The 16,085-nt window shown below is 41.6% G+C and overlaps 1 protein-coding gene across 2 annotated transcripts in view; it reads right to left on the bottom strand.

The window, feature by feature from the left end:
* The window catches only part of ush2a (Usher syndrome 2A (autosomal recessive, mild)), a 191,314-nt gene that overhangs the window by 2,339 nt on the left and 172,890 nt on the right, over nucleotides 1-16,085 (bottom strand). Inside the window, exons 75-93 of one of the 2 annotated variants that reach the window (XM_069522155.1) lie at nucleotides 15,225-15,306; nucleotides 14,980-15,125; nucleotides 14,259-14,600; nucleotides 13,746-14,107; nucleotides 13,283-13,652; nucleotides 12,060-12,341; nucleotides 11,774-11,943; nucleotides 10,543-10,873; nucleotides 6,197-6,403; nucleotides 5,949-6,041; nucleotides 5,413-5,558; nucleotides 5,168-5,286; nucleotides 4,333-4,431; nucleotides 4,044-4,220; nucleotides 3,253-3,336; nucleotides 2,900-3,041; nucleotides 2,584-2,671; nucleotides 1,690-1,758; nucleotides 695-895 (exon numbers count right to left, since the gene is read on the bottom strand). In XM_069522155.1, coding sequence (XP_069378256.1) covers nucleotides 695-895; nucleotides 1,690-1,758; nucleotides 2,584-2,671; nucleotides 2,900-3,041; nucleotides 3,253-3,336; nucleotides 4,044-4,220; nucleotides 4,333-4,431; nucleotides 5,168-5,286; nucleotides 5,413-5,558; nucleotides 5,949-6,041; nucleotides 6,197-6,403; nucleotides 10,543-10,873; nucleotides 11,774-11,943; nucleotides 12,060-12,341; nucleotides 13,283-13,652; nucleotides 13,746-14,107; nucleotides 14,259-14,600; nucleotides 14,980-15,125; nucleotides 15,225-15,306 — 3,510 coding nt within the window. Of the gene's footprint in view, nucleotides 1-694; nucleotides 896-1,689; nucleotides 1,759-1,823; nucleotides 1,890-2,583; nucleotides 2,672-2,899; nucleotides 3,042-3,252; nucleotides 3,337-4,043; nucleotides 4,221-4,332; nucleotides 4,432-5,167; nucleotides 5,287-5,412; nucleotides 5,559-5,948; nucleotides 6,042-6,196; nucleotides 6,404-10,542; nucleotides 10,874-11,773; nucleotides 11,944-12,059; nucleotides 12,342-13,282; nucleotides 13,653-13,745; nucleotides 14,108-14,258; nucleotides 14,601-14,979; nucleotides 15,126-15,224; nucleotides 15,307-16,085 lie in introns of both variants that reach the window. The other variant, XM_020080329.2, reaches the window with a different exon arrangement.

The following is a 16,085-nucleotide window of genomic DNA, read 5'->3' as shown; positions in this document are numbered from 1 at the left end:
TGCTTTGTTCCTCTGGAGCCAAACTAAATCAGCTTGTTAAACATGAACAGAATGACATAATACAGCGTGATGAGGCAAACTGGTTAAATACTGAATAGTTTGCATTGTATTTTGATCAGACCTTGCTCTCACTTGGAAGTGTGTCTGGAAATTAAATGTTTCATCTTCCTTTGTATAAAACATCTCAGGGTCACTTTTCTACAAAATATCTCGAGTTAAATCTCATGGAATAAAAATGTAAATATTTGGGATTCTCTTTGTAACTGTCTGAGTACAACAAAAGAATTAGAAATGCTCTGCTGTTTAAAAATCTGATCTGCAATGAAAATGAGCTCTTTAAGATTCTGTTAACGCTTAATTTAAAATATATTCTATACACTCTCTAATCTTTCCCTGTTTTACTACTATATGTCCAGTTTTCTCTTTTATACTAATATGTAACCTGCATTGAGGATATTGTATGTTTTGAATTAAAAAATCTTTTTCACAAGGGTATGGGTATATTTTCATGAGCTATTACTGGTTTCTACCCCACACATATTTTTAACATTTCATTTGTGTATTTTGGATTTATGTTGTGTGGAATAAACTAAAACAGCACTAAACTGAACTGAACCACCCGACTTGCTTGTGACATGGAGCTATCCTTCTCTGCTGTAATGATCATTTCAACATAAAACATTTCCTTCCTCACCAGCCCAGAGTCAAGTCCCAATGTGCTGTCCCAGTTTCTCTCCTCCATCATCAGGGACTTCCTGTCAATCAGCTGGCTGACGCTGCGGTGCAGGGAATGCTGGGAGTAGGCCTGACTGAGGTCTGTTTGGCTGGGGACCCGCAAGACAGACATGGGGCTAAACCGTGAGCTGCTGCCGATGATCTTTGTGTCTGTCAGGCCCTGAGGAACAGATTTAGTACAAATCAGACTCCTCATACTACCACAGGTTTACAAGTGTAGTGGATTAACAAAACAACAAACTCAATGTGGGGAGTATTGTGTTAGGTGAACATGGTTTATGAGATAAAACATGCAAAACCCTGCGATTCCACCCAATACATGATTCTATTACTTCAAACAAATAAGAAACAAAACAAGATTCAAAGCTCAGATTCATTTAGGTCACACACAGACTCCTGATTCTTTTAACTGAAAACATCTAAAATATAAATAATAATGATAACACTTAATATTATTACATTTTAATTTGAATAAGCTGCCATTGTCATGATATTAACAATCAACAGGGGGCACTACTCAACAAGGACTGGACCTTTAGAATATACAGGAGAGGGAGTCAAACCTCCAGAAACATGTTTGATTTCTTTTTTTAATTGTTCATGGATAAACAAAAATATATGGAAAATATAGTGTGAACAGGTTTTATGCTTCCTCTTGTTAATTTTGGATACATCACATAATTGTATGTGTTGCACATAGAGTCAGTGTGTTCAAGTACAAACTGCACAATTCAAGGCAACCAACCACTGTATTTTAAATATTCATTTCATAAGATCTAAAGATGAATTCTCAGACATCTTCCTGTTCTCACAAGAAAAAGAAACCATTTGACTTGCCTGTGTTCACACACACACACACACACACACACACACACACACACACACACACAAAGCATGCATATACACAAGTGAGACATGCGGAGAGAAGCACCCGGACAATTCACAATCTCATACCTCAGTGTACACAGTGTAGCTTTTAAGTATAACGTTGCTGATCTCAACACAGTCTGCTACAGTGTCAAACTGCAGGGGGACAATAAAATAAACGTTTAGGGTTCTGACAATAAAATAGCAGGAAATAATCTTACTGTGGGGCGATCGGGGAGGAGCACAGAGCCGGGGTGATGTTTAGAGCACAACTCAGGACAGGGCCTCTGAGAGAGAGAGCGAGAGTGAGAGAGCAACAGAGAAAGAGAGGTAGAGAGAGAGAGAGAGAGAGAGTGGTATATTTTGGAGAGGGTTACAGAAAGATATAAAGGAAGACAAATAGATCAAGAAAGATTTACAGAGAATGAAAATGAGCAAAAAGTGAAAAATTATAGGAATCCAGAAAAATATAATATGGGAAAAATAAATAGAGGCATGAAAAGGAGAAAATACATCAAACTGTGCAGGTAGTATAGTTTGAGAAGCAGTTAATGTTAGTTACTAGTAATGCAATAAAATACAATGATGTCTGCACTTGGAACCAACATGAATGTATCACTCATGCTTCTCTCTTGATTTTTAAACAGGGAACAGATGTAATTGAGTTCCAAGTAATATTTTGGCTAAAATACAATCAGCATAAAAACAACAAGAAACCAATGTTTGTGTAAATTGATTCTTCAACAGAACTAGGAATGACAAAAAGGATATTTTAAAAGAATAGCATCTGCAGGAAAAGAAAACATTTGACTCAGAGACTTGGTGATTTCTAGAAATCAAATCAAATACTTGTGAAACAGTCTCATTTGTTCTTCTAGTTCACCATCCAGCCTAAACTTTCATCCACTGTAACCCTGACAACCTACTGTCTCTGCTGTCTCCCCCTTTCCCCCATCTTGCCACTCTCTTACTTCCTCTCACCATGTATGTCTCTCCCCCAGACTTCCGGGTCTTCTGAAGCATGACCAGTGGAGGGCGCTCTCTGGCTGATGGATTCTTCCTCAGTGCTCTGGAGAAGAGAAGAGAAAATCATCAGAAATCAGCCCTTTGTTCTTGCTCAGATTAACTTGTCAGAGTTGTTACATGGAATGTGTTGCATTTTATAAAGACATGTCAAAATGATTTTCATTTTCATTAGTGCAGCTTTATATGAACACATGCGGTGTTTGAGAAGAAATTCCATTCTATTCTATTCGTGCCATAACCCTTTAACATGCCACACACTATATTACAATACCTTTGCAGCACTAGGCCCAGCAGTATTGCCAACAGGAAGAGACCCAGCAGTGCTAAAAGCAGGATGAACCACAGCTCGGCGTAAACGGGGCTGGCTGACATGCTGACGCTCTCTTCAGCACTGTCTTCAGGCTCAGGAGGACCTGCAGGGAGAGAGAGGGAGAGAGGGAGGGAGAGAGAGAGAGAGAGAGAGACAGACAGAGAGAGAGAGAGAGAGGTGGAAATAAAACAAGCGCTGAAAATTAAACCTTTTTTTATCGACTATATAGAGTATGGTTTGATTCTTCATTTTGAATTGATTCTAGCAATGAGTGTGTGTGTGTGTGTGTGCATGTGCACGTGCACGCTCATTACCGAGGCCTGTGGCAGGGCTGTATCTGATGATGGGAGTGCTGGCACTGCCGCTGTTTGTGGTACACGTCACCTGAAATGACAGAGCTGAGAAGAATAGAGGGAGAGAGAGAAAAATTAAGTCAAAGGATTTAGAATTTAGGTTAAATAAAGTTGTTAGGAGGAGTTGACAGCTTTCAGTCCTCTGTGAAGGTGCGAATAAACACAAATGGAAAACAGTACAGACACATATACGGTACATATATATTTTCACAGCCTTCTCAGCTGCAGCTCAATCTAACTTATAACTGTATCTTGAACGGTGCTATATAAATCAAGTTTATTATAATTATTATTATCAGTGATGAACTCCTGAAGCAATGAATATCAATGATCAATATCAAAGGTGGTCAAATATTGAAAAATTAAATTTGTGATCTCAAATGTGATTTACGATATAGGTTCAAGATATTAGAAGCTTATTGGCCATAACTGTTACATGACCTATGTACTGGTCTGGCGAAGCTAATTAATTCAAACAATATTTCATCCTTTAATGGTAACTGTGCTAATGCTTAAGGACTGGAACGAGTTAATCAATCATATTAAGCAAAGTTGGATGCTTGGGGTCACAGTGTAGTTATATCTGTGTTTATATGTGGAGTCTATTTCATGTTTATGTGTTTACTTGCTCCAGTTCCTTTAGTCTGAGTGTGTATTTCTCGAACTGTATTATCTGTTGAGGTGGAGGACATGTCCATGATGTGTGTACATTTGTGAGTGGATGTGTGTATTTGTCGTGTGTGTGCTCTCACTTTTCTGTGAGGTGCGCGGAATATAAAGATAGCTGTAGAAGCCGGTATAGACCCTCAGCTGGCTCTCAGTCACACTGTACTCCTTCAGGTATCCGTTGAGAGAGAAGGACCCGGCCCAGTCGAGCCAAATGACTGTCAGGTTACTGTCCACCGAGAACGGAGACACGTACTGGGGGGCTGGAGGGGGGGAGGGAGGGAGGGGGAGAAGGGTAAGAGAAACTTTGGATGTGATTCTTGTCTGTAATGACTGGAGACCTGTGAGGGTTGGGGGGTTTGATGAGTCTGCTACCTTCACTGAGTGTGGTGACAGTCGTCCAGTTGGAGGCGGTGCTGCCCATGTTGTTGAGGCAGGCAGCTCTCAGCTCATAGGTGGAGTACGGCTGCAGACCTGCACAGTTTGGATGCGTTTATTCATACAGAACATATAAACAACCAAGTACATGTTCCATGGTGGAATAATCCTGTTTTGATGAAGCAACACTCTCCCTCACTTCTACTGTTGGTCCTCTTTAGAAAGCTTGGTTACATTTGTCTTCATAGATGACTTTTTGGATTTACTGTAATACATTCTGAGCTCTCAATTATTAAGGAGTCACTCACTAATGAGAATCCTGACTTTACCGTGTTCCACTTTTTTATTGGTTTATTGTGGTCTTTGTTCTTTTGTGGTCTGGTACAGACGCTAATATTTTTACTGTGTGTCACAATGAACCTTTAAACCATCTCTGAGAAAAATGTATCTGACGTGTAGTTTGACTTTTTAGTTTGGTCCAATCCATTAAAATGGAGGATGCTAGATTTATGACCGATACTGCAGCCAACCACCAGGTGGTGATCAAGAAACTTTGGCTTCACTTTTGGGGAGCAGTCATCCCATCCGTCTTTGTTTACAGTCTATGGTGTCATCAAAGTCAAAGTCAGCTTTATTGTCAATTTCTGCAATATATACAAAGACATATTGAGGAATTGAAATTGCTCATACTCTCGGTCTCCCCAGCAACACAGATTTAAGTAGAAAAACAGTAAACACTAAAAAATAAAAAACAAGTCTTAATATAAGAAAATATTAAAGAGGTCAAGAAACAAAAGTAAAATATCTGTACTTGATATGAATATGAACTCGCCTGTTACATTGTAGCTTCGCCTTTTGCCGAAGTAACAGATTTCAACTGGTGCTTCAGTGCAAGGGAGGGGGACCGGCTGGGGGGGCTGCGGACATGGTGATCTGAGATGTAGCTCACAGCTGGAAACAGAGAGAGAGAGAGGGAGAGAGAGTGGGGGTGGGCGAGTTATATTGACAATGACAACAACAATAATACAAATAAGAATAATGATAATACTGATAACCCATCTAATGTCATCTACTCACCTCTCAATGACTCCATTAGGAGCCAGGGGCTCGTCCCAGTCCAGCTGAACGGAGTGGGAGGTCAGTGTGACGAGACGAGGAGGGGGCTGGTGGGCTGGGGGTGCAGCCAAGGTGTGGAGCTCACTCACAGGACCCTGACTACAGCACTGACAGAAAAAAGGACTTTAAAGAGCTACAGTATTATTGAATGTACAACTTCAGCATCCTGGCAGAAGTAATGAAGAAAAACAATAGACACAATATGTGCCCTTACGTTTATTACAGTATAAATGTTACTATGAAGGACAACACTTCACTTGATTTAAACTGCATTGTGTTTAGTGCAAAAAATTGCACCCAGAGCCGCACTTTAATCTAAACTGAATATCTTTCTATCAATCCAACTATAAAAACAACTTTTTACTTATTTGGAAATACTAGTGTAGCACACAACAATGTTTCCAAAGAAGACCAAATAAGATAGTACATGAACAAGTACAGCAGTGTATATAACTTCAGAATATACTGCACACTACCCTGCATTCTAGTGATACTACCTGATAACAGGTGCAGGCCTCCACTCCTACCCAGTACTGGGTGTAAGGCTGTAAACCATAGAGTGTCTGCTGATGGGATGTTCCCTCTGAGAGCTGCAAGAAGATGATGGTGAGGTAAGTTTATATTTTCAGTCTCTAACCAGGGAGGAAGAGGATATAGCAGGAGAGGAAGAGGCAGTGATCATAGAAACAGGAAGAGAAGACAGAACAGACATCTCAAAACTCAGTACGTGTGTAATGTTATTTACCAGCGTGTGGTTTTTGTGGGTCAGTGAGAACACTCTGTAAAGGCTTATAATCCCATTGGGTCGAGCTGGAGGATGGATGTCCACTACTGCTGAGGTGGCTGAAACACGCAGGAATATGGGTGAGCCTACACCCTCAGGTGGAGCAGGTCCCGTCCGCCCATTGGTCCACGGACTGTCTGTGCGACCGGCTGAATTCACTGCCCACACCTGTTGGTCAAAACCTCATATGAGTCCATAATATCATGAAGTGACAGGAAAACGACGAGAGGGATCAGAAAGTGAAAGTCAGACAAACTTTTATTTCCTCTGTCACAAGATTTAAGATTTATTAAGTGTTAATGATGAAGACTTCTCTTAATTACCCAGCATCCACCAGCCCAACAAAAGGATAGAAGTCAATTCATTGGACCATCCATCAAAACCACCATCAGCAGTGAGAGCAAAACCTTTTCACCATGCAACCCAACACCAACATATCTGGCATGACAATTACTTTTCACCTTCATCAAGGAGTTATTCGTTCACACACACTCACACACACTCACACACACTCACACACACACACAGAGTAATCTTATTTACGTGCTTGTGTTGGGTATAATTAGAGAGTGTACACAGCACAGGGTCAGGCAGGGTGGAGATTTGCATGTGTAAGTCATCTGTAGCCTGTCAGAAGTGGTGCAGAAGGCAGATGGATGGGTCTGAGCTCTCGTCTTGAAAGTGTGTGTCCGTGTGTTTGCGGTTTATTGTTTGTGGCCGTGATCGCGAACTCTGCGCGTGCACGCATTTGCTCGAAAGTGTGTTAAGAGTTGAATTAACCTCAATAATAGTCAATTAGGCCGTGATCAATCAGACTGATTGATCTAAGTGACAGCACAGATGGACAGAGATGGGAGAGGGGAAAGAAGAGGAGGAGGATGGAGAGAGTGGGGATGGTGAGGAGGAGGATGAGAGGAAGATTGGACAAGATGCAAAGAGAGTGATCAGGATTTTTTTATAATTTCATTAATGAATTTACACTGAGATTGTTTTAGTTCTGCAGATCAGATTATGTTGAAACTGTGCATGTTGGTTACACAGACGACACTGACACAAACTATTTGACTTTAGTGGGTGGTGTTACAGGCATCTCCAGAATTATATAAAAAAAAACTTTTATGTATGCTATACTTTGCTTCATAGAGTTTTCTGTAGTGTATAATACACATCATCCACATTGGCTTGATTTGTATTGTATTATTATTATTTATTGTACATAAATATCATTTAACTTAAAGTAGACGATGCTCTTCAAGATGGATATAATTCTATTCCAAACTGTCTGAACAGTTGTGACACAGGACCAGGATCCGATGAAATAGACCAAACCTATACAGAATATTTATACAGACACTAGGCATTAGGTAGTCAGTGAAAAACTTAAATGGGTGAAATAACATCTACTGCTCTTACAAGCTCTTTCAGTCAGTCCTATGAAGTTTTCTGTCTTTAAGTATCTTGACTTTTGGTCATTGCCTATATTGTTGTGTGGTGGAGGGAGAAAAAGAGAACAGAGGGGGGGTGCAGGAAGAAGAAGAATGAGGGAAGGAACAGGTGCCTGTGTAGAGAAGTGAGAAGGAGGGGTAGAGGGATTGAAAGGAAGAGGGTACGTCAGGTAAAGGGCATCCTGTCACTCTGAAAAGGTCAAAGTGTGCAGCGGATAACAGAGGAGCGAGATGAGCCCACAGTGTTCGTACGAATAAAAACGTTTACTATTGAAACATACATTTTGGTAATTAAATAGTTGATTATGGCCATACTACAACACAATTATGATTTGTATTGTACTGAGTTTAGGTGATTCTGACTCCTAAATAACTGAGTGAACTGAGTAAGAGATTTTCCTGTATGTGTATATCTGTTTAATAATGAGTTCTACAGTAATAATGTCAACTATGTCTTGATTGTAACCACTTGATTAATTGAATCAACAAGCTATTGTTGTTATTGTAATCACATTAGCAGAACATTAATGGCATGGATCCCTTGTGAAGGACACAACACGTCTAGTTAAACCTCCTGAGGAAAAGTGAATCAGCATCAGGTAAAATAAAGGTTTTATACAACACACATCATGTAGTTTTTACACAAGAACTCTGACTTGACTTGTTGCTTTAAAGAGTTTCAATTACATTTGCCTCTGCCATCATAAAAGTTATAACTTGCAGCAATAAAATATTTCTACCCGGCAACAACCATGTTCTTCCCCTGGTAGCAACATGGTTTAAACCCCATCATGACGCAAGGCTGTGGGCTTGATTAAGAAGTTTGTGGCACACAGACCAAACACCGAGAAAAAGTTCAAAACTAAAGTCAGCCCAGATCACCTTGCCCTTGATCCAGCGCTGAAAGGTAGAACTCATCTCTTCGTCCTTATATCATCGACAGACATTTTACTGCTTTCTCTCCACTCCTCTCCTATTGGGCCATGATTTGGCTTATTAGACACAAAATAAAAATATACCCTGTTAGCTGCCATGGCAGCGAATGAGCCACCATGGCAACAAACCACTACAGGAAACTTCCAGACAGTATTCAAGCCTTTTTATTGGACGCCCGGACTGCGGACTTGATTTGATAGGCCGACACAGCTACTTGGCGGGTGCATCTACTTGGGGTGAAGGGGCTAAGTTGTGTGAAAGTGGGCAGTAATTAAAACCAAGCATAAAGCTGTCAATAGGAGCTTATGACCCAGTGTAATTAGCCTAATATGATTTCTCTCTCTGCACTGTGGTGTGCTAAACTGAACTGACTTATCGTCCTTGTGTATGCCTGAGACATGGAGAGAGAAAGGATGTGAGCCAGAGAGGAACACAGACAGATTAACAGCTAAATAAAAATAAAGCCGGGCAGATAGATCGCTCTGTAGATGGAAAGATTCACTGAGGAAATATTACGTGCTGCTTCAAAAAAGCAAAGAGAGTAACTTCATTGTTTTCAGTTTCTTCACTTCTCTGTCTCTGACACATGTATGTTGACCTGTGCACACAAACACACTGTGTACACACATGATCATACACAACACACACATACCACCACCTTGTCCACGTACCCTACTGGCAAAGCCTCAGGGGACGTGTAGCGGTCACCATTAAAAGGTCTTTCCAATACAAGCTCTGTTACCATGGGGGCTAACAGTTAATTCGATTGGCTGGCTGGTAATCAGGAAGTGGGTGCTCTCAGGGCTCAGTGATTAATGGCTCTGTTGCCCGCCCGTCATCTCCCAAAGCTCCTCCCTCCCTCCCTCCCTCCCTCCCCCTGTCATAAATTAGGACCCTCGTAAATAAAGACGGCACCACAATCAGGCAAACTCAATCAATTACACAGGTTCTCTGGCCTCGGCTCGTATGTCTGACAGGCAGGAATACTAATGTTATTGTTACTTCCAAAGGGCTAGCCTGTCAATTAGCGTAGCAATGCACAACACAACAGCATAAATATGGACCCCTCCATTTAACACCTGTCTGATTACTTGGCTTGTTTGTGTGTGTATGTGTGTGTGAAAGCATTTAATTGTGAAAACAGGACACATCTTCTGATCTGTCAGTCACATCAGATCTCATCATCAAATGAGGTTCACAGATCACAATAAAACATCTACAGTTTTGTTCTCATGTCCAATGTGGGATATAAAAAAGAGTAAATATTTCCATCAGGCTAAAATATAAATGAGAATATATATATTACTGTTACATAGCAGTGTGTAAATCTTTTTGCATTTTTCCATTATTCGTGCTATCCTGGTTCTTTTTAGTGGAAGTTTTAATATGAAATTTGAAAACAAGTCCACATGATCTCAATCTGTATTATCCCAGTTTCTTTATCTTTTCGACTACAAATATATTTTTTTTAACTACACGGATGTATCACAACATGCAGGTCAATATCCAGTGGTTTCCTGTTTTAACAAGTATTGGTTTCCGCTCAGATCTGGTTAAATAAATGGTAAATGGTCTGTTTTTATTTAGCTCTTTTCTAGTCTTGATGACCACTTAAAACACTCTACAGTACAGTTTTGCCATTCACCCATAGAGTATATGTATGTCCGGCACTTTCTCTGTCACACATCCCTCACACACTGCTGGCACAAGCATCATGGGCAGTTTGGGGTTCAGTGTCTTGCCCAAGGACACTTTGGCATGCAGAACGAGGTAGGCAGGGTTTGAACAAGCAACCCTCTCGTAAGATAACCCACTGTATCTCCTAAGCCACAGGATATTAGATAAATCAGTACTCAGTTTAGTATTAATGAAGCATTCAATTGTATTAGCTTCTCTAAACACACACATACATAAACTGTATTATACCTGATACTGGTGTAGAGTGTATGGCTGGAGTCCTTCATCCTTGTATGAAGTGGAAACATTCCTGTAGATGAGTGTTGCTCCATCACTTCTGTGGGTATCAGTGGTACGGTCCAGCCTGCGGTACACCTCATAATGCAGGACTCTACCATTTGGCTGAGCTGGAGGGGACCAGGTGAGCAGGAAGGTGGTCTGCAGGCCGCTGTGTTTGTCAGGCTGCAGGTCTAACAGTGGCGCTGCCTGTCCAGCAGGGGGAGCCTCCAGAGTGACTACGGATGACCAGTCACTGGAGGAGCAGCCAAGCGCTGTGCATGCCTCTATCCTCACCTCATACCTACACACACACACAGAAAAAAGATATTCACCATAAACACATCAATATTTAACAACTATCTGTCTATAACTTAAGACTTAAATAAAAAAGCCAACTATCAAACAGATATTATATAAATCACCAAACCTTATCAAGAGCATACATAATAATAATAATCATAATAATAATCATAATATGCATGATTTTATGTGATTATTTTTCAGGAAGATGTAAATGGTACAAGCCAGTGACAGAAGTACAGTCATTTTGTCTTGAGGCAGATTTTTCTTTTTATTTGCTCCAGTGTTTGCAGTGAAATTTGATGCATCTCTGACAGATGACACATGGAAAATATATAAAAACACACTTTTTATTATTTCCTTCGTTGCTTCGGCCCTTTAAAACCAAAGTAACACAAGCTTACGACATTTAATTTCAGTTCACTTGCAGTGTAGTTATTCAAAATATATGTTAAATCAAACCATCTAAAGAATTTATTGTCTGGTTGGTTTTTAAGAGAATTTAGGTTATCACTTGAATAAAATGGTACTGGTTCCAAACAGGTACTGACCAGCGAAGAAGTGTAAAGAGCCAACCAGTGTTTATTGTCGCCAAGAGGTGGCACTCTGTTCCCTTCCTTGTTGCTCATTCTTATCTCTGATCTCCCCCCTGTATTTTCCTTTATGCAGTTATTACCACACAGGGAAACGTGGAATTGTAACCGTGCTGTTGAACTTGTCTCTCCACCATGTTAGGCAATAACATTTAATTATAAATGGGCCATATTTATACAAGTCTTTCATAAAAAAGAAAAAATAACAATAATTTACAAATATCTACCTTACAACTTAAACATATAATCACATCACACACAAAACAAATGTTGCAAATGACATAACAGTGACTTGGGCTTGGACTGACCTGTGGTAAGGAGCCAGTCCATGCAGAGTGGTGTGTCGGTCAGAGAAGGCACGGTCCTCTGGAGTGAACACAGTGCTGTTCATGCTGACCTGCACTGGATCTCTCTGATACACAGTGTAACCCACAATCTCTCCGTTAGGACGCGCTGGAGAAGTCCACTCCACTCTCACCTGGAAAGACATACAACACAGCGTAAAACTTTAAAACAAACTTTAAAGATAGTACCAAGGTAAACATCCACTTTAATCATTTTATGATGATGAGCTGTTACTCGTGAATGACCCACCTGGCTTGGTCCCAGAGGCGTCAGTGTGGGGAGACCTACACCTGAAGGAGACGACGGGTGGGTCTTTGCTGAGTTTGCTGAGCTGCGCACCGTCCCTCTGCTGTTGTTGGATCGGACGAAGTAGCTGTACTCGACGTTTGGCAGAAGTGTGAAGTCGTGGTAATGTGTCTCCGAGCCAACATAGATAACTTCTCCATCTCTGCAGAGTTCGTACCCTGTGATGACGCCATTAGGGTGCTCTGGTGGTCTCCAGGTAATCTCCACTGACTCTGGGCCAGTGACCTGAAAAAGAAAAAAACAATATGATGATAATTAAATCACAATGAAAAAACTAATGATGACTCAGTTGCCAGTTTATTAGGTACACCAAACAGAACATCAATATAAATGTAATCCAACCTTCATGAAAATTGTAATGTTCAGTTTTTGGAGAGGTGACAGTTCAACTGTAGGATCATTTTGGAGGCTGCAGTTAATCTGTGTTTCTATTGTTATTCTACCTCACTGTACCTTGGCACTCACCAGTCTTTGTTCAGCTGGTGCAGAGAGACATTACACCAGCACAAATATTAAAACAATAATGTCAGTCATCGTTGCCTTCTCGATTATTTGTGCCTCCTGATGTCACTTTACCAGTACTACTTTACTGGTCATACTATTGTTCTGCCTCTTAACTAGAATATGCACAGCATGTTAGACGTCCTATGTAAATACAGTTTGATTTGATTATTATTATTTCAGGATATCAATGATTGTCAGCTAAATAACACAAACACCACAAACTTCAAATTTCAAAAATGATCACAAAGTTGAATCAACCAAACTCTCTGAAAATTATAACTTCATGATTTATTGTCTGTTGCTTTAGTCTGCATCAGTTTTATCAAGGTGTACCTAATAAACTGTCAAACTGAGTGCATGCATAGGATTAGTGCTGAACTTGTTGGATTAGTGGGGAAATGTCTCCAATACTGTAAAGCAGCCGTGGCTCAGAGGTAGAGCAGTTTGTCCACATAAGGTCGGTGGTTTGATCCCCCACTCCTTTGGCTGAGGAGTTTGGGGGTTGTGTGAGTGATGTATGATAGAGATATGGAAAGTGCTGCACATGTGAATGTGTGAATGGCAAAACTGTAATGTAAAGAGCTTTGAGTGGACATCGAGATTACCACAGATTACAGTATTGCACACCTAGTGTTAGAGTCAGGTCAAAATTAAAAAGACACCTTGAGAGTCGGAGCATCCAGTCCAGTGGGAGGAGCCTCCTCAGTTACAGCAGACACTGAGGCGCTGGTGGTACACCCACCACTGGTACACGCCAACAGAAGCAGCTGATATGACGTATGAGGCAGAAGATCTGACAACACTGTATTCTGGTCTCTCCCACGGTAAACCTCATTGTTGTTCAGTTTCAGCACATATTGTGTCACCTCTCCGTTCTGTGTCAGTGGTTTGCTCCAGGAAATGTTTATACTGGTGGATGTGATGGCGTCCAATGTGGGAGCTTCCACTGTGGCGGGCGGAGCCTCTAAAGTTCTGATGTCTGTATGAGGGCTGGTGATGCATCCCTCCGATGTACAGGCTACAACTGAGTAGCTGCAGAACAGAACAGAATGGAAGTTTATAGATACATTTGTTTGCTTTGACTCCTCATAGATAAACATTAACTCATCTAAGAGCAAGCAGTACCTGTATGCTGTAAAAGGCAGGAGGTCTTCATCGGTGTGGCTGAGCACAGTCGGGTCAAAACTAAATGAGAAACTCACGTTGTTCCTCTGAATCCTGTAAGACTGAAGAACCCCATTGAGTTCTAAAGGAGGAGTCCATGAGACCAACAGCTGAGTGGGCTGACCTTGGACGTAACTCACTGTTGGAGGGGCCAGGCCACGAGGGGGGGCCTGTCTGGTTGTTACAGTTACCCAGGGGCTGCTGGTGTTGCCAGCGGGGTTGTGAGATCGGACACTGAACTCATACCGAGTCCAGGGACGTAATCCAGTCACTATGTAGGAGAAGGTGTCTGTGTGTTGTGGGGAGGATTCTCTGAAGAGAACCTGTTGGAGACAAGGATGGAAATTAAACTGAAAACCAAGAAATACCGACTTTCTTTTAACATAACATCTTTATCAGTTATGAGAACAAATGACCTGTAAACTTGAATATCACTGCCTGTATCTTCAGAGATGTGTCTTTAGTGTCACCCACCTTTCCCCTTTCAAAACCCTCTTCATTACTTCTCCCCTTCCCCACTTCTTCCTGACTTCTCCCAAGTAAGAAATACTCTCCAATCGGCCCATTGGGCTGGGTGGGAGGTCCCCAGCTGAGTGACACGCGGTCTGGGCCAATGAAGAGAGGTTTGGGGGGAGGCTGGGAAGCAGGTGGAGCAGCTGCGGTGGTGGCGTGCTGAGGAGGGGTGTGTGTGCAGCCCGCTGAGGTACAAGCTTCAAGAATCAAAGCGTAAACAGTCCACGGCTCCAAACGACGAAACAGGAAGCTGCGTGACAGGCCGCTGAACTCCAGGTTTCCCTCACTGTACAAGTTGTACATCTGGAGAGGAGGAGAGGGAAAGCAGGGAGTGATGGGAGAAGAGGGTTAGGAGAGACATCAGAGAAGTGTGTATCTTTGACTGTGGTCATTTCAGGTGCAGGCCTGTTGTTGTGCAGAAAGTCTGTATCAGCATATAAGTGAACAGCATCCATACACATAGTAATAGAAGAAAGAATATTTTAAATGGATAACTACATGTACATGTAAACAAATCTACTTAAATAAGTACAGATATATGACAAATGTACTGGAGTACAGTAACAAAGTAAATGTACTTTGACTACTGTATCTTCTGCTATACTGGTATTATCTGAGGAGCGTCATGCACATCACTTATATATGTTGTGTATATGTATACTGTTTTTGTTGTGCGTTGTACCGTGATGTCTCCATTCGGAGCATGTGGTTGATCCCAGCTCAGCAGTAACGCTCTACCCTGCTCTCGCTGCTCCACGGTGAAGTTAGCCAGGCCAGCCGGAGACGCCTCCAGGGTCCTAATGCCGACCCAAGGACTGGACACACTGCCTGAAGGGTTATAATCTAGACTCAGTGGACTGGTTCAGTGGCTGGTGCTGATGTTATTTTTTTTTTTTTTAAATGAGCTGCTGATTGTAATGAACCTACCTGCCCCGTTCACAGCCTCCACTCGAAGACTATACTGACTGTATGGTTCAAAACCGTAGACTGTTGTTTCGAAGACTGAACCCTGAAAGACAAAATAGAAACAAATAAAGAGGGATGGAATGAGTGCAATAAACAGAAGAAGATTAAGGGAAAAGTAGGAGAAAATAGGAGGAAGGGATGAGATGGAGATAGGAATAAGGAGAAGGACAGAAAAGAGGGGAGACAAAGGAATGATCGTGCGAGTTAAAAAGAGAAAAAGAGAGAAAGTGAAACGGGGAAGCATTCGCCATCTAGAGAAGAGAAGAGTGTCAGGAAATTAGTTCCACAAACAAACCCTGCATGAATAAAACCAGAACATTACTCATTAAAATGGAGGGAATGAAAAAGAACAGTGAGACAATGGCGAGCTAAGATGACATGACATGGGATTTGTGATATCAACATTTCAACATCCAGGCTCTGTCATGGTAAAGTAAGTAGACACCAGAGAAGTGGCGGAGACAGAGAGAGACTGGCAGGCAGGCAGGCAGGCAGCCGTCCCTTATGGGTGGATTCAAAGCTTCCACATCGAGTGTTTTATGTCACACATGCACCCTTTCATATCAGACACACACAAAGATACACAAACACAGTGTGTCTGCCAGTAGCTTTAGGCCGTGGGACCCGGCCCAACGCCCTGGCACACGCAGAGTAGTGTGTGTGTACGTGTGTGTGATACAGTGGGAACAACATTTACTAATTGATAAGAGACACACTGCTGTTTCAAAAGGCCCTGGTGTGTAATGACATGGTAGTCAGAGAGCACTCAGCTCCAGGATGTGGCGTTGCCTGTTTGTTTATGTGAGCTTTGAATCAGGTATG

Source organism: Paralichthys olivaceus, chromosome 1 (genome assembly GCF_024713975.1).
Source record: "Paralichthys olivaceus isolate ysfri-2021 chromosome 1, ASM2471397v2, whole genome shotgun sequence".
Lineage (NCBI taxonomy): Eukaryota > Metazoa > Chordata > Actinopteri > Pleuronectiformes > Paralichthyidae > Paralichthys > Paralichthys olivaceus.
Note: the sequence above shows the minus strand (reverse complement) of the source record. Positions and strands in the feature narration are given on the sequence as shown.